At 42.0% G+C, this 26,058-nt stretch overlaps 1 protein-coding gene across 4 annotated transcripts in view; it reads right to left on the bottom strand.

Annotated features, from left to right (window-relative positions):
- The window catches only part of LOC126248736 (glucose-6-phosphate 1-dehydrogenase), a 312,938-nt gene that overhangs the window by 88,675 nt on the left and 198,205 nt on the right, over positions 1 to 26,058 (bottom strand). Inside the window, exon 1 of one of the 4 annotated variants that reach the window (XM_049950057.1) lies at positions 682 to 807. The exons of the other annotated variants lie outside the window; for them this stretch is intronic. Within the exon in view, the coding sequence (XP_049806014.1) occupies positions 682 to 691 (10 nt within the window). The 5' untranslated portion in view covers positions 692 to 807. Of the gene's footprint in view, positions 1 to 681; positions 808 to 26,058 lie in introns of those variants that run through there. 4 annotated transcript variants of the gene reach the window in all.

The following is a 26,058-nucleotide window of genomic DNA, read 5'->3' as shown; positions in this document are numbered from 1 at the left end:
AAATGACCTTACTTAGTTCAGATAATTATTTCACATTTGTATGTGAGGATTTAGAAAAAATGATATTACGATACTAATAAGAGATGAACATGTGGGATATGCTGCAAATAGAAAGCACCTGAAACATGATGTGGGATTGCATATATCAAATGTGGCACGACTGCAGATCGTTTTCAATGAACCGTTGCACTTACTTTATGCATCCAAAATAAATATAATTGCGATGACAATGTAGATATGTGCATCGCAAGTTCATGGCGCTTAATAAACGTCAAATAGGTTCTAATTGGGACCTAAGGCATACAAAATAAGAGGAAGAAAATCATCTACCGCAGTGCATTTATAGTAAACATGTGAAATATTACAGCTCATGTATCGAATATGCGACAAAATCTAACGACAACCAGGGAAGGTCAAGTATTGCCTCGCATGACAGTGGACGCGTAATTTATGAGCAACATTTGTGAACGTGTTAACTGTTGACGATATTTGTCGGTGTGACTGTCATCGATAATTTCCCAACACGACACTGCCCGCAACCGATAAATAATGCATTGAATTTACAGAGAACTCTGTTACACTTCATATTGATATTTTGTGTAATTTCATTTACTTGCACACATTTCGGTTTAACTGTGAGAAAAAGGGGTAAGGAATGATATAGTAACGATGTATTTTTACCGCCAGCCATGATAAGCAATAACGAATACAGCTGACACAAATTTCCTTGTTGTATGTTTAGTTTCTGTTTGAAAACCACAGCAATTTGGGCACCACAAAACACATAACGTGAAGATATATCTGTACATTGTTGCTTATCTTTATGTTCTTGCTTATCTTTGACCAAGCCCACGAATTTCGATGGTCGATTGGAAGGAATGCGATTTGTCGAAATTTTTTATCACAAATTTCAAATACGTATTTTTAGACAGATGCAAATATTTAAGTTGTTGTCATATAGTACCTCTCGAATGACTTTTTCATGCTCAGGATCGTAAAATGAACGGATAGGCAGACATCACATTTTCTAATCTTTTTTTATATTATTCCCGCTTTAGTATCAGTATCTGCTTCATAATAATACTCTGAAGAGTAGTTTTCTGATTATATCGTAGGAAACATGTCCCAAACAAATGCTCTCATTACGTGTCTTATTAAAATTAACTCTTTTCAAAGTCGGTTGCCGATACACACTTATTTTTCGGCTAAGAGCTGTTTCCAATCTTAAGGGGCTAGCACACGTACAACATATACACTGGCAATACTAGTTTTTAAAACCTTCAGTATATTGAAGCGACCTCACACTATCAATGACACTGACAAAAACTGTCAGTTGAAAACGTGATTTACAAGGCTGAGATATCGAATACCCAAAAGGAAGAGTGTGCTGCAATTATATTAACTATAGCTTGCATAAAAAAAAAGGGTGCCATGTAGTATCTTGTACAAACACCTTTTATTAACTTGACACGTTCCACATCATTACGAAGTGTCGTATTCATGATATATGGAACAAGCACTAATCTAATCAAGGAACAGACAACAACGAAAAAGTCGAAATGCGTCCGAGAATGGTTGAAAAAAAAAAAAGGAGCGGCTGGTTACATGTTAATTTACCGACTGAAATCGGAACCACGTACCCGAAATATTTGATAAATTATTTTCCGATGAGTCCTACACCGTACGACAAGTTATTAGTGTTGATAGGTGATAAAATAGAAAAGCAAAATGCATTAATGAGAGAGGCTATCCAAATCGACAAGAGATTAGGGGTAACTTCGAGGTTTCTGGCGACAGGCCGGTCATTCTAATGCTCGAAGTTTAGATCTGTAATATCAGCAAGCACAATTAGTAAAATTCTATGGAAATCTGTGAAGAAGTTACATCTGCGTAGCAAGGACCTACCCAGGCAATTAATGTAAAACATTTTTTTCGCTATTTGTGATAATTTGGTGAAACTGATACGCATTTCGCAGATCTCTCACCAGTCAGTGCAGATATATGCCGTATTTTTCGAAATGGGAGCTGTTTTCCAAACTGCTACGTAATATAATAATTTTTACTATATTTTCAAATTAATGACATAAGCAGTGTCCTAGAGCATCCTCCGTTAACCATCCTAATGTGGTATATACAATGATTGCATAGGCCTATTAAAATTCTTTTGTGTTAAAAAACTTCTTAAAAACTAAATCTGGGGTTTTATGTACACAACAGCAAATTGAAAAAATTGACACTGCACGCTAACACTGTGTGGCTGGTTCATGAAGCTCTGACAACGTCTGAATGGAGAATATTGTCAAACAGTCAATACTTTACCTCAGACGTTTAGTATGTGTTGACAATACTGAGAATATTTTGAGGTCCATCAATATTGTCTGTCACTATTTCTGGTATTGACAGTATGTTAATATGTGCCCTCAGATGGTCAATATTTTGACAGTTTCACAATATTATTGAATGTCTGAGGGCCCCTTTAAAGGAAGTATCCAAAATCCTTATTGGTATTCTCATTCTACTTCTTGGATGTTAACATGAAGCAGTTTCTGGGAACGATATTTTCCGAATATGGTAGATGGGGGCAAGTTATATACACAAAAAAGGATGTGGGTCATTCTGGCCCGTAAAACCTCCCACACACCCAACGTCACGACGCAATGTCCTAAGCTCTAGAACGCGCATGGGCATCCTTTGGTGACCCCTGCGCCATAGCCCGCTTTACACTTGGTCATGCCCAGACCTGATTCGAAAACTTAAGTTCACGGTCCACCTCGACACGACGCAACACCAACGGTCCTAGGACATAAAGTCAAAACTATAGAGTCCGTGACGTTAATGTTTATGGTATAACGCACTGATATGAATGGCACCCCTTTCCTGACGCGCCACGCCAACAATTTATGCCTCAAAACGCATGTTTTTGAGAGTACATTCATTTTATTTTTACCAGGAATATCTTCCATGGGCCGGATTGAAACTAATCGCTGTCTGGGTGCGGCCTGTGTGTACTATAAAATCACGGCTAATTGGAGGATACGATCAAAGGACAGTCTGCTGTGTGTATTTAATACAGCACACAATGTCGCAGTGTGCATTTGTTTTGACTATGAACACGGGTCTTTATTAATGTGCTACAGCATAATGCATTAATAATGCTCGAAAGACGGCAGATGTTATTAATCACTTTTTCTCCAGAGATGAGTAATTACACGTCGAATTGATAGTTCGATGCAAACGCACTAACGAAATAAATGTAAAAACTAAGTTGGTGTGTTTAGTACGTTCTTGACCTGAGGATTACGAAATAAATAAAAAAAAACCGACTTCAGAAAGAAGTTACAACCCGGTAGCGATTTCCAATCTGTGAAATCCAAATTGGCATGACGATTAAACTGCAGGAAGTAGGTATGTAAGAAAAATGGTAAGAAGTTAGTATGGCAAATAGTTACACTATAAAATGATGTTGGGATAAATTAATTTCATAAATGCAATGATTCTTTCGCGCAGAATTTCAGTATATTACAACAGTGACTACCACTCTACAATCTGAAGGAAGAAAAATTAGCTTTTACTCCCGGATTGTACAATTTATTTTTCGTCGAAACAGCGATTATATTTTCATATTGTCAAGATGTGCCACATATTTAATTTTAAGAATTCCAAAGGACTTTTGATTGGCTTCGCATTATCGAAATATATCTCGATATCCACAAATTTTGGCAAAAAAACCACTGAATGTGACAAAAAAAATCACTGAATGTGACAAAAAAATCACCGATTTTTCGAAGAAATAGAAAAGAAACCGAGGAGTTTGGACAAATAGCCACAGAATTAGGCAAAAAGCGATGGGATTTGGCAAAAAACGACGGAATTTGACGAAAGACACTGAATTTGGCGAACATATAGAATATGGCAGAAAACACCAATTTGGAAAAATAAATAACACTCAATTTGGCAAAAAAATAACACCGAATTGGGAAAAAATAATACCGACTTTGGCAAAACAGCTCCGAAATTAATAAAAAATAATACTAAATTTGGCAAAGAAATAACGCCGATTTACAAAAATACTACACCAAATTTAAAAAAATAAAACTGAATTTGGCCATAAAATAAAAGGATTTTTTCCTGTCCCTACCTATGAATCAAATGTAGTTAATAGTAACTTGATGTGTATATGCCCGCCATTGTCACCGTAGCTCACAATGCAGCTAATGGCAGAACTGGTAATGTGCCTTCTCAGCCAAATGAGCGTTTCACGATAGAGTGAGGAATGTAATTTTCTGTCGTTACTGTAATGTTTTTAATTATACATAAACTGTTTGTTATATTCAGAAAAAATGAGTGCAAAATTTTCTGGTTGTTTCCCGAATAGAGCACTGTGGAACCTCATAGTATCAAAATATAAGTAAGAAACTGGGAACATTTAACTAAAATATGTGTAACGTATGGGAATCAACACCATCTTGTAAATTCCTACGTTATTTGTGAGCAGGTGATGAAAATGTTGCAAAAAAAAAATTAAAAGAAGACCGCGGTTCTTTGGGGTAATCTTTTGGTAAGTGTAATTAATCCCTCAATAAAATTAGCAACATCCAATTTTTTTCTTTCACGGGAAAAGAACAGCAAGCACGTCTACTTGAATAAGGATAATTTTCTTGTCATCATCAAACAACTTGTCAGTTATCAATCAGTACTGAGAGATATGCTGTAGACGCCCCATAGCTCCTCTAAATGAGAACGAAGTTAGTTTTTTAATGACAGAAGAAGTCACACACGATATAATTCAAAACATTCAGACTGCACAGTCTCTTTCTGTCATACATGATACTACATAAGGCATTAGTAAAATACATCAGTTACCACAGCTTCCCCTCCACCTCCGCGCTCAAGGAAGGAGTTTTTATTAATTACAAAATTCTCATACATTTCTAGAAGTAATTTCCCGTCATTCTGATAAACCTCTCGTTTACTGCTTTCCTTTCCTCCATCCCCAAAATAAAATCTACGGACGCCTATGTCAATCAGTGAAGTCTTTCGCTATGTTAAAATAGTATCGTTCTGGATATACTTAAGGAGTACTTCGTTTACCCAGGACGAAGAAGAAGATGCACCAGTATCCACAAATAAAGTAACTGAAACCATGGAACAACAGGGACTAGATTTGAGCACATTTCGAGATCAAGCCTATGACACAACATGCGCCATGAGTCAGTAACATAACACTATACAAAAATTAGCACGAAAATTAGGACATTATGCATATTTCGTCCACTAACCAATCACAATTGAGTGGTTTGTTCTTAGGATTTAAAAGCTTGTTCCTAAGCCATTTAGAGGTAAGCAAAGAAGTTCACCAAGTTACCATGCCATGCATTCGTATGCAATTGAAGAAAAATTCGTTTAACTTCATACAAGTATACATTAACTTACGGGTGAAGTCCGATGAAAGAAGTGAAGGAATAGATCTCAGAAAGGTAATGGAACACATTAGCTTTGTCACCATTTTAGAGTTTAAAGCAATGTACTAGGAAACTCAGAGTAGCCTCTGAAGTCTTAAAATCTGAGGGCATGCGTTATGCATAGGCATATCGTCCTTGTAAAATTAATACCGCGTAACTAAATTTTCCGATTTTCCGGATTTCAGTCAGATGGCATGTTTGACGCGACGCAGCTGGTGTTACTGTGCGAATGGCAAATTTTCAGTTCTTTACAACGAAAATGAAGCTCAAAGACTACTGTGTAAGTCAAACAAGGTAAATACGCTGTGAATTCCCCATAACTGCAAATGAACGATATACCGTGCAACTGGAGCGTCGGAAGTTCCACAAGACTGTTCGGGGAATACGCTAGCGTCTGTAGGGAGGGTGCAACGAAGAAGACAGTAGCGCAATGCTTGAAGACATGCAGATGGACGGCAATTGGTGCAGTGGCTCGCAGCTGTCAGTCACAAATATCCACTTCCATACGATACTTTCAAGTGAAAAGTAGCAGAACACGAACACTATGTCCGCAGCTCGTGGTTGTGCGGTAGCGTCCTCGCTTCCCACGCCCGGGTTCCCGGGTTCGATTCCCGGCGGGGTCAGGGATTTTCTCTGCCTCGTGATGACTGGGTGTTGTGTGATGTCCTAAGTTAGTTAGGTTTAAGTAGTTCTAAGTTCTAGGGGACTGATGACCATAGATGTTAAGTCCCATAGTGCTCAGAGCCATTTGAACCATTTGAACCACGAACGCTATGTACGATTACAACAACATAATAAATCGGCGATAGCGGAACACCACCGTGACTGTGGACACCCTATCAGGTTCCAGGAAGCCCGAGTACTGGTGAAAGAATCGTGGATGCGAGAACGCGAAATATGGGAAGCGATCGAAATTATTAAGCAGCCTGACAACATCAACAGAGAAAATGGCTACAAACTCCCAGCGTCCTGGTTGCCGGCCATCCCGGTCCAACTGGCCGCGAGCGGTCGCGGGGCAGAAGCTACACGGAACACGGGACGTATCTGCACAAACAGCTGTAGAGCAACTGTCAGCCCACTTCCGCGCACACCAGGCGGAAAACTTGCCGACCAGCAGTCGAACGCTGATTGGCGGACAGCTACCAATTGTTGCCAACATGGTCATCCACGAATGGCCTCTTTCCTTCCATCTTCCCTTACGTCATGACTAGCCAATCATATTAGAGGGCCAATTAAAAGTTTTACAACAGCGACGCTAGACATCGATAGTCTGTAATAAATAGAAGCACCGATCCTCATGCAAAACCAGTCGTGCCCTGAGAAAGGCCGTTGCAATTCGGCCGAAACGTCGGTTTTAGTTTATTATAGTTGTTAGTTTTTTAACAATGGCGCGGCATAATACTCAGAAGAATTTTAATCACCATGACACCTGCCGCGGAAGCCTACGAAGATTATGAGCAGAAGATCTGGGATCTATTAGATCCGACGACGCACCGAAAACTAAGGGCAGATTCGACGCAGTGGAACACGAGGAATACGAATCAGTTAACCAAGGTGTCTTCTTGGCCGATTGTTAGAGCTCCTGGCTCACCGACGTATAAACTGGAGAAACACGTGGCCTCTCTGCTCCAGCCACAAATGGGAAAGACTGACACATACATAAAGGACTCATAACATTTCATTGAGAAGCTAAAGAAACTAAACCTTGGATCAAACGACATTCTGGTCAGTTTTGATGTTGTTTCTTTGTTTACCGAAGTGTCTCTCAATGATTATATGGAGTGTATTGGTTCCTTTTTCCCACAAGGTATCGCCAAGGTCTTCCATGTGTGTCTCACCACGAGTTATTTCAACGTGGGATGGCGACTTCTATGAGCAGCTGGAAGACGTCGCCATGTGTAGTCCACTTAGTCCAGTGGTAGCCAAGCCACACACACAGTCGGTAAGGTGATGACGATGGTCTTCTGGAATTCCGAAGGGGTTATTCTGTTTGATATCCTCCCTCATGGTGCAACGATGAACTCTGAAGTGTATTGTGATACACTCAGGAAATTGAAGAAACGACTTTAGTGTGTTCCTCACCACAAAAATGCTAACGAACTTCTCCATGTCCATGACAATGCAAGATCTCACACAAGTCTGCGCGCCCGAGAGTAGCTCGCAAAAACTCATTGCACTGTTCTTCCTCATCCACCCTACAGTCCGGATCTTGGACCTTCCGATTTCCATCTGTTTGGCCCAATGAAGGATGCAGTTCGGAGCAAGCAGTACTTGGATGATGCGGAGGTAACTGATGCAGCAAGACGAAGTCGCCCAGTAGAGTGGTACCATGCGGGCATTCTGGTCCTCCCAGCAAGTTGGCGTAAGGCAGTCTCATTGAACGGATATTATGTTGGAAAATAGGATTTTGTAGCCAAAAGAGTGGGGAATAATATGGTACACTGGAATCCCGAATAAAACGAACCTGCCTTCAGAAAAAACTATTTTGCATTACGTATTGAATACCCCTCTTAAAACATAGCTTACTGGTATCGGGATACTGTGACGCATGTACGACCGTCCTGACGTATCTAACAGTACCTATTGCAGGCTCCCACATTATCTGCAAATAAGATAACAGCTTTTCTGCACTCACTACGTCAACTAGTAGAACATTTGTTTGGAGAGACGCTTCTGCAGCAATACATTTCTGCAGAGACTTGAGTTCTTGTCAGGAAGCCAACGAATGAAAAGCAAACAACCTCCTAATTGTGGTGACAGACTAATCTGTAACTTAGTTCGAGGTCTAGGTTAGGTTCGAATGTGGCACGTTGGTTGTGAGTTGGCGAAGTCAACGAATGTGAAATCAGAAAACCATCTTAAGTTTCTTGTGCTATGTAGAAACGTCGTCACGTCCCAACTCCGCACAAGAGTCACTCCCCGCAAGTGTCACAAACAAGCCCATCGCGAGCGTCGTCATTGGCCACCATAAACAGTTTCTTACCACTTACCGGCCGGCGTCAGCTCCGTGGTTTTTTTCTCTGACTAAGAAAGACTATTTATAATTTGTACAGAAACCAGATGGCAGTTATAAGGTTCGAGGGGTATAAAAGGGAAGCAGTGGTTGGGAAGGGAGTGAGACAGGGTTGTAGCCTATCCCCGACGTTATTCAATCTGTATATTGAGCAAGCTATAAAGGAAACAAAAGAAAAGTTCGGAGTAGGTATTAAAATCCATGGAGAAGAAATTAAAACTCTGAGGTTCGCCGATGACAGGTTAGGTTAGTGTTGTTTAACGTCCCGTCGACAACGAGGTCATTAGAGACGGAGCGCAAGCTCGGGTTAGGGAAGGATGGGGAAGGAAATCGGCCGTGCCCTTTCAAAGGAACCATCCCGGCATTCGCCTGAAACGATTTAGGGAAATCACGGAAAACCTAAATCAGGATGGCTGGAGACGGGATTGAACCGTCGTCCTCCCGAATGTGAGTCCAGTGTGCTAACCACTGCGCCACCTCGCTCGGTCGCCGATGACATTGTAATTCTGTCAGAGACAGCAAAGGACTTGGAAGAGCAGTTGAACGGAATGGACAGTGTCTTGAAAGGAGGGTATAAGATGAACATCAACAAAAGCAAAACGAGGATAATGGAATGTAGTCGAATTAAGTCGGGTGATGCTGAGGAAATTAGATTAGGAAACGAGACGCTTAAAGTAGTAAAGGAGTTTTGCTACTTGGGGCGCAAAATAACTGATGATGGTCGAAGTAGAGAGGATATAAAATGTAGACTGGCAATGGCAAGGAAATCGTTTCTGAAGAAGAGAAATTTGTTAACATCGAGTATAGATTTAAATGTCAGGAAGTCGTTTCTGAAAGTATTTGTATGGAGTGTAGCCATGTATGGAACTGCAACGTGGACGATAAATAGTTTGGACAAGAAGAGAATAGAAGCTTTCGAAATGTGGTGCTACAGAAGAATGCTGAAGATTAGATGGGTAGATCACATAACTAATGAGGAGGCATTGAATAGAATTGGGGAGAGGAGGAGCTTGTGGCACAACTTGACTAGAAGGGATCGGTTGGTAGGACGTGTTCTGAGACATCGAGGGATCACCAATTTAGTATTGGAGGGCAGCGTGGAGGGTAAAAATCGTAGAGGGAGACCAAGAGATGAATACACTAAGCAGATTCAGAAGGATGTAGGCTGCAGTAGGTTCTGGGAGATGAAGAAGCTTGCACAGGATAGAGTAGCATGGAGAGCTGCATCAAACCAGTCTCAGGACTGAAGACCACAACAACAATGAATTAAAGCAAACAATCAGGTGGTTTTTGCTAAAAATGCGAGCAAACGGTTGTACAAATAGCGTACGTTGCTCTTAGGGTATTGTATTTATTCCGCACCGCATCATGTACGAGCGCTCGTAAAACATTAGTGACCATATTCCGCATATAAAAACATGGTTTTCCAAATTACAGCAAATTCAGCATATTATCAAAAGTGATACTACGAGAATATGCACTTAGAGTTGTTCGTGGCCTTACAGATTACTAGTAGAAAAGCTGAACCCGATGGGAAATGTTGTTTTGTAGGGTGCGCAACCACAGCCAAACCTCGACATTTTTTCAAAGAAAAATTCCGCACTGGCTGTATGAATGATTTTTATTAAATCTGCGACCGGTTTCGCAGGATTATCGGTGCATCCTCAGGCTATCTGGAAAAAAAATAATAATAAGAGCTCATATAAACTATTCGATCCCCCAATTCTGAGGTGTTCAGTACTCCCCACTCTTCACACCTTCTACACGTCATCCGGCCTCTGGAGATTCTCTTGCCACTGAGTGAGCGTTTTTCGGGCTGCGGCCAGTCAGGTCGTGTCCGCTGTCGCGCGACTCCTCTCAACTTGCACGGTATGTTCTGATATGTTTACATGGCCCTAATTCCGCTGATTGTCGTTCGTGTTTAGGGCAGTTTTATCAGCACCGTATTTTAGTTTTTATTTTCTAGGTCATTGCCGCTCCCATCATTTAAATTTTTTTAAAGATTTATAATTTTAACTACCGCTTTCATCAGATGACGGTGTATTGGACATGAACGGTGGTGAGCGGCTACGTTACTATGTTATAAATAGTGTATATTCAAAAAACTGGCTATTAATTTACACCTCAGAATTGGGGCATCGAATAGTTTATATGAGCTCTTATTATATTATTTTTTGTACAGATTGCCTGAGGACGCACCGATAAGTCATGCGAAACCGGTCGCAGATTTAATAAAAATCATTCATACAGCCAGTGCGGAATTTTTCTTTGAAAAATGCCACTGGGAAATGTTGGCAAGATCACGTCTTGGCAATTGCTGTTACCTTGTCTTAACACCGTACGTACTCCAAACTGAAAATGATAGTTCGCGCACCTTTGGGTACTATCGGAAATTAACATTTCGCAGTACAAAATCATTGCTTTAATTAATATATACTGCCGGAAGAGAATGCAACACTCTCAAGGGCAAGGTCATTTTATTGGTAAGTGATGTGACAGTTAGTTCATCAATGATAACAAATTCAGACCAAATAAAACACACATGCCACAGCAAAGGGTGCCTACGGTCGCATCAGTACACCGGTTGCCTGCCACTGGCGGCAACGCACGCGTATATTCTCGCGTGCAAATGATCATAATGGTGCCGAATGGCGCAATGCGATATATTGTCCCAAACATCTCGCACCCTTAGCTGCTTATGGTCGTGCAGGCTATGTAGAACGAATACGTTCCCGCTTCATCACGTCCCATACTCGTTCAATGGACAACATCTGGTGATCTTTTTCGCCAGGGCAGTTGTACGAGGGCCACTCCAAAAGAAATGCACACTATTTTTTTTAAATCCATCTTTTATCAAAATTTTTTAAAGTTTTACAGTGTGTAGATACATCCTCTAGGAACAATATTTTCATTTCTCCACATAATTTCCATCCCTCTCAACTGCTTTATGCCACCTTGGAACCAGCGCCTGTATACCCATATGGCAAAATTCTGGACCAACCTGTTGGAGCCACTGTTTGGCAGCGTGCACAAGGGCGTCATCATCTTCAAACCTTGTTCCATGAAGAGAGTCTTTCAGTTTCCCAAAGAGATGATAGTCACATGGAGCCGGGTCAGGAATGTAAGGCGGGTGTTTCAGTGTTGTCCATCCGAGTTTTGTGATCGCTTCCATGGTTTTTTGACTGACATGTGGCTGTGCATTGTCGTGCAACAGCAAAACATACTGCTTTTGCCGATGTGGTCAAACACGACTCAGTCGAGCTTGAAGTTTCTTCAGTGTCGCCACATATGCACCTGAATTTATGGTGGTTCCACTTAGCATGATGTCCACAAGCAAGAGTCCTCCGGAATCGAAAAACACAGTAGCCATAACTTTTCCAGCAGAAGGTGTGGTTTTGAATTTTTTTTTTTTTCCTTGGGTGGATTTGCACGATGCCACTCCATTGATTGCCCTTTCGTCTCTGGTGAAAAATGATGGAGCCATCTTTCATCACCTGTCACAATTCTTCCAAGAAATTCATCTCCACCATTCTCGTACTGTTCCAAAAGTTCGCTGCATACCGTTTTTCTTGTTTCTTTGTGAGCCACTGTCAACATCCTGGGAACCCACCTGGCACAAATCTTTTTTAACACCAACACTTTCAATATTTTGCAAACACTTCCTTCCCCTATCCCAACGCAGCGTGACAATTCGTTCATTGTGATGCGTCTGTCACCAGTCACCAATTCGTTTACTCTCTGCACATTGTCTGGAGTGTGTGCAGTACGAGGCCTGCCGCTGCGAGGACAATCCTCAATATTGCCGTGCCCGCTTTCATCACGTAACCTGCTTGCCCAGCGACTAACTGTACTGCGATCGACAGCAGCATCTCCATACACCTTTTTCTTGTGGATGTTTCCCACAGCACAGGAATTCTATGACAGCACGCTGCTTTTGACGGACGTCAAGTGTAGCAGCCATCTTGAAGACATGCTGTGACGGCGCCACTCGCGGGAAAAGGTTGAACTAAGTTTCATAACAAGCGGGAAGGATGTATCTACACACTGTAAAGCTTTCACACATGCAGAATGAAAACTGTATTTTTACAAAAATAGTGTGCATTACTTTTGGAGTGAGCCTGGTGGTACATTACGAAGAGTACGTTGTGTCGTGGCAGCCATATATGAACGTGCACTGTCCTGCTGAAAAAGCGCATCACCTTCATGTCAAAGAAATGGCAGTAGCACAGGGATAACATCCTGTGCAATGTAGCGGGCACTGGTTACTTTACCCTGAAGTGTGACCGCGATTTGTAACTGATGGCCCACCACACCATGAAGCGTGTGATGGGACCTGAGTGTCGTTGGCGAAAGTACACGTACACGTGCACTTCTATCACTCGCATGTAGACAGAGCCAACTCTCATTACTGAAGACAACAGAACGCAGTTCCACTCTCCAGTTGATTCTTTCCCGACACCAGAGTAGCCATGCTTGGTAGTGTGTGGTGTCAGTGGAAGCTTGGCCAGAGGCACACGTAGGTCTTAGCGCTGCTGCAAGCAGACGGTTCCCAGCGGTCCTTACTGACACAGCAGTTGCAACGTGTGCCCAGATTTCTTCCCTGGATGACGTTCGGTCGGCCACCGTTGCTCGCACGGTACGTCGATCTTGACGTGCACTTATTCTACACGGACGTCCAGAACCTGGTCTACGGATGTGGGTATGTTCCACACACTACTGCTGAAATCTGCGGCACGTAAACTATACATTGTGCCCGACATGTGCAGCAATCCGTCAATCCAGCTTTCACAGTCTGGAATCGTGCGACCGCTACGGTCGCAGGTTCGAATCCTGCCTCGGGCATGGATGTGTGTGATGTCCTTAGGTTAGTTAGGTTTAAGTAGTTCTAAGTTCTAGGGGACTAATGACCTCAGCAGGTAAGTCCCATAGTGCTCAGAGCCATTTAAACCAATCCAGCTTTCCGCAGGCCCACAATGCGACCCCGTTCAAATGGCTGAAATTGTTCGACAGGACCACGTACTGGTCAGGGGGCATGGTTGTTCCCTAGAATGAATGTTGCAAACTCAGCACAGTTACTGCCTGCCAAGTCAAAACAGGGCACACAGACATGCCTCCGGAGCGCCGTCACTACAAAAAATAATGAGACAAATTAGAAAATGGGTGATTTATTAAGAAGGTCTTAAGTGCCTTACCCGGAAACTGGCTCGTTCTAAACGCCAATAAGAAAGTTTTTGTTCTGAGTGCCATTAATACAGAGGCTCTACGTTCTATTTGTGGTAACACAAGCACAAAAATACTGCAGTAATATTTTAACTAGTAGAACTGTAATCACAAAAAAACATTTCTCATTTCTTTTACATTTTTTGCAAGAGGATAACAAAACTAATTTCACGAAAAAAAACTCTGTGTTGCCTTCTGTTTCCTACACAAGTCCAGTCTTGGGATCAGAAGTTGCAAGATTTAAGGCCGGTTCCCACTAGAGAGCGGCAGCGCGTCGTGCGGCAACGGTAGCGGCAAGCGTTTTCCGCTTTGACGCGGCGGCTCGCGGAATTGGCGTTCCCATCTGGAAGCGGCAGACGCTAGCGGTAGCCAATGACGGACTGCCACTGAGGTACGGGGCGGGACCCACTGAAACTCCCGGTGCGTTTGAAAAACTATATCTTACACCTACATGGAGGAAAGACGAAGTTGGGTGAAGACATACCAATTTTTCATTTTCTGTACAATGTACTCTTTCACATATTCTATTATGCATGTTTTCTCATTTCACCATAAACAGATTTCATGACTACCGTCCATCATTGTTCACTATCTAGCACATTGCTTAGGAATCATGAAAGAATAATACATATTTGGAACAAAGTTTTCGAAACCAGATTTTAAATTATAAGATGGACCTTGCCGTTGGTGGGGAGGCTTGCGTGCCTCATCGATACAGATAGCCGTACCGTAGGTACAACCATAACGGAGGGGTATCTGTTGAGAGGCCAGACAAACGTGTGGTTCCTGAAGAGGGGCAGCAGCCTTTTCAGTAGCTGCAAGGGCAACAGTCTGGATGATTGACTGATCTGGCCTTGTAACAATAACCAAAACGGCCTTGCTGTGCTGGTACTGCGAACGGCTGAAAGCAAGGGGAAACTACGGCCGTAATTTTTCCCGAGGGCATGCAGCTTTACTGTATGATTAAATGATGATGGCGTCCTCTTGGGTAAAATATTCCGGAGGTAAAATAGTCCCCCATTCGGATCTCCGGGCGGGGACTACTCAAGAGGATGTCGTTATCAGGAGAAAGAAAACTGGCGTTCTACGGATCGGAGCGTGGAATGTCAGGTCCCTTAATCGGGCAGGTAGGTTAGAAAATTTGAAAAGGGAAATGGATAGGTTAAAGTTAGATATAGTGGGAATTAGTGAAGTTCGGTGGCAGGAGGAACAAGACTTCTGGTCAGGTGACTACAGGGTTATAAACACAAAGTCAAATAGGGGTAATGCAGGAGTAGGTTTAATAATGAATAGGAAAATAGGAACGCGGGTAAGCTACTACAAACAGCTTAGTGAACGCATTATTGTGGCCAAGATAGATACGAAGCCCACACCTACTACAGTAGTACAAGTTTATATGCCAACTACCTCTGCAGATGACGAAGAAATTGAAGAAATGTATGATGAAATAAAAGAAATTATTCAGATTGTGAAGGGAGATGAAAATTTAATAGTTATGGGTGACTGGAATTCCAGTGTAGGAAAAGGGAGAGAAGGAAGCATAGTAGGTGAATATGGATTGGGGCTAAGAAATGAAAGAGGAAGCCGCCTGGTAGAATTTTGCACAGAGCACAATTTAATCATAGCTAACACTTGGTTTAAGAATCATGATAGAAGGTTGTATACATGGAAGAACCCTGGAGATACTAAAAGGTATCAGATTGATTATATAATGGTAAGACAGAGATTTAGGAACCAGGTTTTAAATTGTAAGACATTTCCAGGGGCAGATGTGGACTCTGACCACAATCTATTGGTTATGACCTGTAGATTAAAACTGAAGAAACTGCAAAAAGGTGGGAATTTAAGGAGATGGGACCTGGATAAACTGAAAGAACCAGAGGTTGTACAGAGTTTCAGGGAGAGCATAAGGGAACAATTGACAGGAATGGGGGAAAGAAATACAGTAGAAGAAGAATGGGTAGCTTTGAGGGATGAAGTAGTGAAGGCAGCAGAGTATCAAGTAGGTAAAAAGACGAGGGCTAGTAGAAATCCTTGGGTAACAGAAGAAATATTGAATTTAATTGATGAAAGGAGAAAATATAAAAATGCAGTAAATGAAGCAGGCAAAAAGGAATACAAACGTCTCAAAAATGAGATCGACAGGAAGTGCAAAATGGCTAAGCAGGGATGGCTAGAGGACAAATGTAAGGATGTAGAGGCTTATCTTACTAGGGGTAAGATAGATACTGCCTACAGGAAAATTAAAGAGACCTTTGGAGAGAAGAGAACCACTTGTATGAACATCAAGAGCTCAGATGGAAACCCAGTTCTAAGCAAAGAAGGGAAAGCAGAAAGGTGGAAGGAGTATATAGAGGGTCTATACAAGGGCGATGTACTTGAGGACAATATTATGGAAATGGAAGAGGATGTAGATGAAGATGAAATGGGAGATACGATACTGCGTGAAGAGTTTGACAGAGCACTGAAAGACCTGAGTCGAAACAAGGCCCCCGGAGTAGACAACATTCCATTGGAACTACTGACGGCCTTGGGAGAGCCAGTCCTGACAAAACTCTACCATCTGGTGAGCAAGATGTATGAAACAGGCGAAATACCCTCAGACTTCAAGAAGAATATAATAATTCCAATCCCAAAGAAAGCAGGTGTTGACAGATGTGAAAATTACCGAACAATCAGTTTAATAAGCCACAGCTGCAAAATACTAACACGAATTCTTTACAGACGAATGGAAAAACTAGTAGAAGCCGACCTCGGGGAAGATCAGTTTGGATTCCGTAGAAATATTGGGACACGTGAGGCAATACTGACCTTACGACTTATCTTAGAAGAAAGATTAAGGAAAGGCAAACCTACGTTTCTAGCATTTGTAGACTTAGAGAAAGCTTTTGACAATGTTCACTGGAATACTCTCTTTCAAATTCTAAAGGTGGCAGGGGTAAAATACAGGGAGCGAAAGGCTATTTACAATTTGTACAGAAACCAGATGGCAGTTATAAGAGTCGAGGGGCATGAAAGGGAAGCAGTGGTTGGGAAGGGAGTAAGACAGGGTTGTAGCCTCTCCCCGATGTTATTCAATCTGTATATTGAGCAAGCAGTAAAGGAAACAAAAGAAAAATTCGGAGTAGGTATTAAAATCCATGGAGAAGAAATAAAAACTTTGAGGTTCGCCGATGACATTGTAATTCTGTCAGAGACAGCAAAGGACTTGGAAGAGCAGTTGAATGGAATGGATGGTGTCTTGAAGGGAGGATATAAGATGAACATCAACAAAACCAAAACGAGGATAATGGAATGTAGTCGAATTAAGTCGGGTGATGTTGAGGGTATTAGATTAGGAAATGAGACACTTAAAGTAGTAAAGGAGTTTTGCTATTTGGGGAGCAAAATAACTGATGATGGTCGAAGTAGAGAGGATATAAAATGTAGACTGGCAATGGCAAGGAAAGCGTTTCTGAAGAAGAGAAATTTGTTAACATCGAGTATAGATTTAAGTGTCAGGAAGTCTTTTCTGAAAGTATTTGTATGGAGTGTAGCCATGTATGGAAGTGAAACATGGACGATAAATAGTTTGGACAAGAAGAGAATAGAAGCTTTCGAAATGTGGTGCTACAGAAGAATGCTGAAGATTAGGTGGGTAGATCACATAACTAATGAGGAGGTACTGAATAGGATTGGGGAGAAGAGGAGTTTGTGGCACAACTTGACCAGAAGAAGGGATCGGTTGGTAGGACATGTTCTGAGGCATCAAGGGATCACCAATTTAGTATTGGAGGGCAGCGTGGAGGGTAAAAATCGTAGGGGGAGACCAAGAGATGCATACACTAAGCAGATTCAGAAGGATGTAGGTTGCAGTAGGTACTGGGAGATGAAGAAGCTTGCACAGGATAGAGTAGCATGGAGAGCTGCATCAAACCAGTCTCAGGACTGAAGACCACAACAACAACAACAAGACATTTACCGGTGCAGACGCAAACCTACAATACTTTATTAGTTACGAGCTGCAGTTTACAACTAAAGAGACAGTAAACGGTAGCAAATTAAGGAAATGGAACTTGAATAAGTCAAGACCCACAGTTTTTCGATAATCTTAAAGTTAGCGTAATGCAACGACTGACTGAAACAGAGGAAGGAATCCGCTAGAATACGAATGGATATCTTTGAGAAAAGAAGTGGTGAATGCAGCAGAGTATGAGAACGGGAAGAAGGTACAGTAGAAATCGTTAGATAAAATGTGAAATATTAAATCTGACAAGAGGGAAAAATACAAAAATGCAGCAAATAAAGTAGGCCATTGGAAATAGAAATGTCTAAACATGACGTTGACAGAGAGTCCAAAATTGCAACGTGATTTTGCACTTGGAAAACATAAGGGAATGAAAATGAGAAAGAACAAAGAAAACTTAGCTCAAAGGAGAAGCAACTGTCAAGAACTCATTTGGCAAGCCAGAACTAAGCAAATAAGAGAAGGCTAGATAGTGGAAGGAATATGTAGACAGGAGAGGGGGAGGGGTTGTACAAACTAACATAAGTACAATGTTAGATTCCTGTGAGATGTCTGAACACGCAAGGCAATACTGATCCTACCACTTAACTAAGTAGACACACTGAAGAACAGCGAAACTGTGTTTATAGCATTTGCATGTTTAGAGAAAGGTTTTGACAATCTTAATTAAAACATTCTTTGAAGCTCTGGAGATGTCATCGATAAAACACAGGGACACAAGATTATCTACAACTTGTACAGAAACCAAACTGCATTTCTAAGACTTCAATGACTTGAAAGGGAAGCAGTAATTGAGAAGGCAGAAGTAGAGAGGATATAAAATGAAGACTGTGAATAGCAAGAAAAGCGTTCTGAAAAAGAAAATTTGTTCATATGGAATATAAATTGTAGTGATTGGGTACTATTTTACGAAGGTATTTGTGTGGAGTGCAGCCTTGTAAGTGAAACGTGGGCGATGAACAGTTCTGTCGAGAAGACAATGGACGCTTTCAAAACGTGGTGATCAATAAGAATGCTGAAGATTAGACATGAGGATCGTGTAACTAAAGAAGAGGTACGGATTTAAATAGAGTAGGAAGAGGAAATTACGGCACAACTTTGACTACAAGAGGGGTAAGTTGACAGGACATATTATGAGGCGTCAAAGAGTGAGGACAAAGGGGTTGGGTGATAGTATTCTGATAATAATCATTTGTTCAAATGCTATTCTACTATTTTATCTGTTAATGTAAGCAGTGAATTTAGTCTTCCATGCACTCCTCCACAAAACATTTAAACCAAAACTGAAATCAGCTGAACAGCAAATCTTTCAACCACTGTCTGACAACTACTGGATTTACTTTCAACTTTCTATAATTATCACTGGCTAGCCACACATACATACAGATATAAAGAGAACAAAAATAAACAAACATTAGTTTTCAGCATTAATTCTGCGGATTGGCAACATGTACATAAACAAACCAGACAGGAAGGGACATGAGGTGAACACACTGTAGTTACGACTTCAAATCAGTGTTTTCGGTAAAATGTCTACAGCTAGTGACAGAAGAAAAAAGAGCGAACATGAAAATGTGCTTATGTTCCATAATCTAGGTTTTAGTTCAACCTCCGGCATGTGACCAGGTGAGGGGAAACGTATATGTCCGCCAAAAACTCGATTCTCTGTAAGTAATCAGTTATGCATTTAAAACAAAACTGAATCATTCTAGATTCCACCGAAAATGCCTTAAAGTAAAAGGCGAAACGCGCCTTGAACCAACAAAGTACACTCGATAAAGAAAAAAAACGTTTGTTACTTACCAAAGGAAATAATCAATAGCTGTAGATACTTAGCAAATTACATCTTATGACATACCAGCAAATTAGTTTCTGTTTAACTTCTCATTCCACACGCTATTAAATGCTGTTTAAAAAAAAATCATCTATCCCTTCTGAAAAACTGTAGTTTCTTTCATATCTCGGTAGATAAACAGATTTTGGATATTTATCATGCGACGAAATACATGACTTTTTACAAGTTATCGTTTGCAAAAAAACGCTTTTAGATTTCTTGAACCGTTTACGAAATTTGCAGTTGATACAACCACATGGTTTACAACGAGCAGGACGAAGTATCGGTCGCGTCGCAAGCGATCCGCGCACGGTCACCGCACAGCCCATCCGCCGACATATCATTCAATATCTCGAGAACGGTGGTAGCTATCGTTCTGCTCTCAGCTTTAAAAGCAATTTCGATATGTTGACTAAATTTCATACGCAATAATGTATTACCTAAAATGAACTGTACGCAAAGTCCACGCAATGCGTTTTTACCTCTGCACACTCATTAAAATTTCGTGTAAAGGTTTACGTAAATGCGATACAGCACGTAACCACGACGAATATCGAAAAGAAATTCGGCCCTTTATCGAGAGAAGATATCAGGCTGTAACATGCCCAAGAATCAAATTTTTCTACCGAATAGTTTCCTTGGAATCGGATGATAAGTATTTCATAGCTGCCGCCGCGTCCGCGCCAGCGGTTCGGCGAAAGTTCTTGTGGCCCGGGGTTGCGTACCTGACGTCACGCTCAGCGCGTTCTGTGATTGGCGGCGCGCACCTGGGGCGCGTCACGCGGCAGCGGGAGCGGTTCGACATGGGCAAACCGCGACGCAGAGCCCGCCGCGCCTTGCCGCTGACGCCGTTTCCATGGCAACCACGCCGCTGACGCGTGGTTTTGACGCGCGGCAGCCCTAGTGGGAACCGGCCTTTACTATAAAGCCGGCCGCGGTGGCCGTGCGGTTCTGGCGCTGCAGTCCGGAACCGCGGGACTGCTACGGTCGCAGGTTCGAATCCTGCCTCGGGCATGGGTGTGTGTGATGTCCTTAGGTTAGTTAGGTTTAAGTAGTTCTAAGTTCTAGGGGACTTATGACCTAAGATGTTGAGTCCCATAGTGCTCAGAGCCATTTGAACCATTTACTATAAAACTTCCTGTGCTGTTCAGGAAGAAATGGCAACATCATAGACAGGTCCTTTTGTTTTGCAACTGGTAAACAAGGTTGTTCTTTCAGATGAAGTATGCCAGGGCTTACACCTGCCATAGTATTTCCTCGTTTGAATGCATTAACATTTTTGCATTCTCCTATTTCAGAGTAAGAATTTTTAATAGCTATTTGACATCGGTGAGTATGATAAACGTTGATCATACTGCATTTGAAGACCTTAAACGGCTGCATTGACAGCAATGTTTCGGCAGCATCTTTAAAATCAAAGAAGCCAGTTGCGTGCATCTTAATTACAATGAACGGGTTCATAGTTTTAGCTGACTCAACAATATCGCGTAAATCTTTCTGAAAAGGACTGTGATGAATGGCACTTGGAACTCCTGAGGCAAACAGGCTTGGCACCTTCTGTTGATGAACGTTTGAAATGTTTTTTCCATGATTTGACACTTGGAACAAGTCTAGGGACCTGCAACAGATTACCGAGAACATACCACCACTGAAAATGCGTTTTTTTTTTTTTTTTTTTTTTTTAACGGAGCTTAGATCATTTTCCGTTTCCTCTCTTCAGTTACTAACGTAGCTGCCTTTAGTTTCTAAGAAGAACATTGTAAATGCTAGCCTTTCTTCGCGTTGTGTTGCTCGTTAGTAATTAGTGTTCTGCTTTTAAATTTCCCTCTCCACTGCAGTGAGAAGCAAACGTAAAGCGTCAACCGACGGAAGTGCAAAGTTTTGGAATAATACTAATGAAGGTTAAAACTGCAATTCAATGACAAGTGTTTCATATTTGCATAAAAATTCAGACACCTCGTAATGCAGTTTCCTTTTTCTGTATCATTTGCCTGCTTCGTCAAAAACCTCGTGTCCATTATGAAAAATAGCCCAGTCACAATACCATTACTTTGTATCGCTGTTATCACCAATGTTGCAATGAGTGAAACCTGTGCGGCGATTATTGGCGTCATCAAATCAATAAGGCAACGTGCATACGGTTGGCAGGCTGTGCTCATTCTCTGGTGTACTCTTCCGTTTCCTCCAGTGTAAATCCTCGTTCACAAATACAAGCGAATGGTAGCGAACACTGGTGTATTGTCTGCGAATGCCTGATCGCTTTCATTCGCTCTGGTGTAAACGAGGATTTGCCTGAATGGGCTGCCCCTCCCCTCCGTGCCTGGGAACAGCTGCAAGCCCATCGTAATCTGTGGGGCGCAGCTCGGCGCCAAAAACTGACTACGCGCAGACTGCCGTCTGCATTACGGACTGCGGAAGTGCCGTTGTACTCGACACGTTATGGCAGCGTGCCCATAAGGATAACGGAAGTGGCAGCATGCGGCAAGGTGCAGCGCAAACACAGCTGTCTTCTCCAACGTCCACCTCTCTGAGCTTCCCCAGGGAAATGTAATACGCCCTCCGCTTTTAGAAACTATTTAGGAGACAATCTCAGCAGCCCTCTTAGCTTGTTTGCAGATGACGTTGTTGTTTCCCGTCTAGGACAGTCACCAGAAGCTTAAAACGAATTGATAATTGCTTTACACAAGATATCTGCATGGTGCGAAAAGGGGCAGGTACCCTAAACAATAAAAAGCGTGAGGGCCTCCATATGAACACTACAAGAATTTCGTTAAATTTCGGTACACGATAAATAAAGTTGTTAATTCAACTAAATACCTAGGTACAACAGTTAACAACAACTGAAATTGGAACCATCACATTAAAAATGAAGTGAGGAAGGTGAATCGAAGACTGCATTGTATTGGCAGAACACTTAGAAGTTCCCGAGCGGTTCTAGGCGCTACAGTCTGGAGCCGCGCGACCGCTGCGGTCGCAGGTTCGAGTCCTGCCTCGACCATGGGTGTGTGTGATGTCCTTAGGTTAGTTAGGTTTAAGTAGTTCTAAGTTCTAGGGGGCTGATGTCCTCAGAAGTTAAGTCCCATAGTTTTCAGAGCTATTTGAACCATTTTGAACTTAGAAGATCCAACAAATCTACTAAAGAGACTGCCTACACTAAGCTTCCCCGTAGTCTTCTGGAGTTCCATTGTGGAGTATGGGGTCCTTACCACATAGGGTTGACGGAGGGCACAGAAAAAGTTCAAATAAGGGCAGCTCGTTTTGTATTAAGGCCCAATAAAGGAGAAAGTGTCACAGATATAATAAGCATGTTATGGTGACAATCATTAAAACAAAGACGTTATATCTGGTCCCTTCAAATCCCCCCCTCCCCCTCCTCCCCCCCCCCCCCCCCAAAGACGTTGTTCGTTGCAGTGAAATCGTTTCGCGACATTTCAATCAGCAACTTTCTCCTCCGAATGCTAAAATATTTTGTTGACTCCCACTACATAAGGAGAAATGGCTATTGTATAAAATAAGAAAAACTAGAGTTCGCACGGGAAGTTTTAGGTGTTCATTTTTTCCACGTGCATTCGAGAGTGAAATGGTCGAAAAATAGTCAAATTATTTCTATGAACCCCCTGTCAAACACTTAAGTGCAAATTGCAGAGTAATCATGTAGGTGTAGATCTATCATACTCATGTAGACGTAGATCTGCCATCTCTCTGCTCGAAGAATCACCGCGGTTCTATTTTTTATCACGTCAGTTCTATCATCACGTTTCCTATGGGGACGATGTGCAAGGTTAGTAGTGTAAGCTATTAGCTTCAAATACTTCCAGAACTGTTGACAATACAAGATTTTCAATAAGTAATAATTCGTGAGGGTGTATTTTCGCACATGGGTAAAACTTGCAATTTTTTTATCTTCCAAGATATTGAAGCAATTAAGTTTATTTAAATATAACATTTTTATGGACGTTCAAGAGCCCTCGAAAATGTAAGTATAGTGATAAGGCACTTACTAAGGCCTGCAGTAAAACTTTTCAGAAGATGTGAGGAGTTTGTTATTAACTACGGCCACTATATTTTGTAGAGACAGAGTCAAAAAATCGCTGTAATTTCCCAACATACAGAGAAGGCAGGCAGGAGAGTTACAAAGGTGAAGCATAGAATTATAAAAATCCAAATAGACAATTCAGACTTCTGTTAAAAATAATTATGGCACACCATCAATCCATATTAACGTCGATTGTGGGATGTGGTGTGACCGTCTAGTTTTACGGATTACACAGCTTCAGTACTAAGAAGACTGTAACGAGTTGTGCTACAGAGATTCACACGCGCCTACTGTACGACTGCGAACGATACATTGCCGCCAATTCTGGAAATATGAACGTTCGACAGGGAAATCCGGAAAATGGGAGTCATTTTCTTGGAGTTGAGGCCTATAAGAACAAATTAATACAATATTGCACTTTGTAATCGAGACGGATGGACTGATTAATGACCGGTCAAAACTCACATGGTACGTACGTGTATAATATCAAAAGACAGATGAACAATACTTGCACCTGTGGCAGTTTAGGCATACGTTGTGGGTCTGTGTGCTCTAACAAGCTGCGTCGGCTAAAGGTCAGGCATTAAGGATGCTGGAATCCAAAACGAGGCGACCTGGCCCATCTTACACGACACTGCAGTCACGGTATCCAGGAAGGCCATAAAAGGTTTCACAAGGTCTTAAACCTCACGCTTGCATGCTGCCATCTCCGCTAGTCAACATTCCGTACAGATGAAGAGAACGCAACTGAGGTCAGCGATCGCCGAAAGAAACGGTCTTCAAGATTGTCCATCGCGTGAAATCAAAGGAAGGTTCGTAGATTCTAAGATGTTAGAGAGATTCATGGAATCGATTTGCAAGGTAGAGACGCTGCTTAGCCGGCCGCGGTGGTCTCGCGGTTCTACGCGCGCAGTCCGGAACCGTGCGACTGCTACGGTCGCAGGTTCGAATCCTGCCTCGGGCATGGATGTGTGTGATGTCCTTAGGTTAGTTAGGTTTAAGTAGTTCTAAGTTCTAGGGGACTGATGACCACAGCAGTTGAGTCCCATAGTGCTCAGAGCCATTTGAACCAATTTTTAGACGCTGCTTATGTGCTGCCCTACGCCCATGGAATGCAGTAACTGTTGATTGGGGAAGTGTCAGGCTGGATTAAGTGGTGAGAACAACCGTCTATACTCAGGATCAATTACCTAAGCAAGGAAACGATGACACTAATAAACGAACAATAGAGAACTGTATCGATAGTAGTCACTGAAGCAGTAGTACAGAAAGTCGTGCCAGTTGTTGAGTTGTTCGTTAAGGGGTCAATAGTGGATTTGTAGTGATAAAAAATTATTTTTTTCTCCTTTTTGTCTTTATTCTATGTAGTACTAGTTTTAATTGTAGTGTCAGTAAATAGGAAAGATGATAATTATCATACACACTTTTTATTATACCGGGTGATCAAAAAGTCAGTATAAATTTGAAAACTTAATAAACCACGGAATAATGTAGATAGAGAGGTACAAACTGACACACATGCTTGGAATGATATGGGGTTTTATTAGAACCAGGCGCTCCACTCCATATTGCTAGACGCGTGAAAGATCTCTTGAGCGCGTCGTTTGGCGATGGTCGTGTGCTCAGCCGCCACTTTCGTCATGCTTGGCCTCCCAGGTCCCAGACCTCAGTCCGTGCGATTATTGGCTTTGGAGGTACCTGAAGTCGCAAGTGTATCGTGATCGACCGCTATCTCTAGGGATGCTGAAAGACAACATCCGACGCCAATGCCTCACCTTAACTCCGGACATGTTTTACAGTTCTGTTCACAACATTATTCCTCGACTACAGCTATTGTTGAGGAATGATGGTGGACATATTGAGCATTTCCTGTAAAGAACATCATCTTTGCTTTGTCTTACTTTGTTATGCTAATTGTTGCTATTCTGATCAGATGAAGCGCCATCTGTCGGACATTTTTTGAACTTCTGTATTTTTTTGGTTCTAATAAAACCCCATGTCATTCCAAGCATGTGTGTCAATTTGTACCTCTCTATCTACATTATTCCGTGATTTATTCAGTTTTCAAATTTATACTGACTTTTTGATCACCCGGTACATACATATACCGGGTGAACATTAATAAAACCGACAAACTGCAGGGACGGATTCCTGACTGGAAATGAAGGAAAACAGGTCCGATGAACATGTGTCCGGAAATGTACGATGTTCGTGCAACGGCAACAAATCGTCCCAGAACAGTACAGAGCTGCATCGCATCCATGTTAGAACAGATGTTCAGAGTGGCATCCATGGGCTTGCAGGTGAAGGGCATACTAGTGGTCGTGATGCAGGATACACATAATCGTACTTTTGCTTACACCGTATTGGCGGGCCATTTGCCTGGAGCTTGTACAACGGATCGCCTCAATACCCTGCAGAACCAGGTCCTCCAGATCTGGTGTACGCACAGTCTGCCTCCTCCCTGCACGTACGTCTGTCTGAAAG

Source organism: Schistocerca nitens, chromosome 3 (assembly GCF_023898315.1).
Source record: "Schistocerca nitens isolate TAMUIC-IGC-003100 chromosome 3, iqSchNite1.1, whole genome shotgun sequence".
NCBI lineage: Eukaryota > Metazoa > Arthropoda > Insecta > Orthoptera > Acrididae > Schistocerca > Schistocerca nitens.
This window is presented reverse-complemented; position numbering and strand designations above follow the sequence as displayed.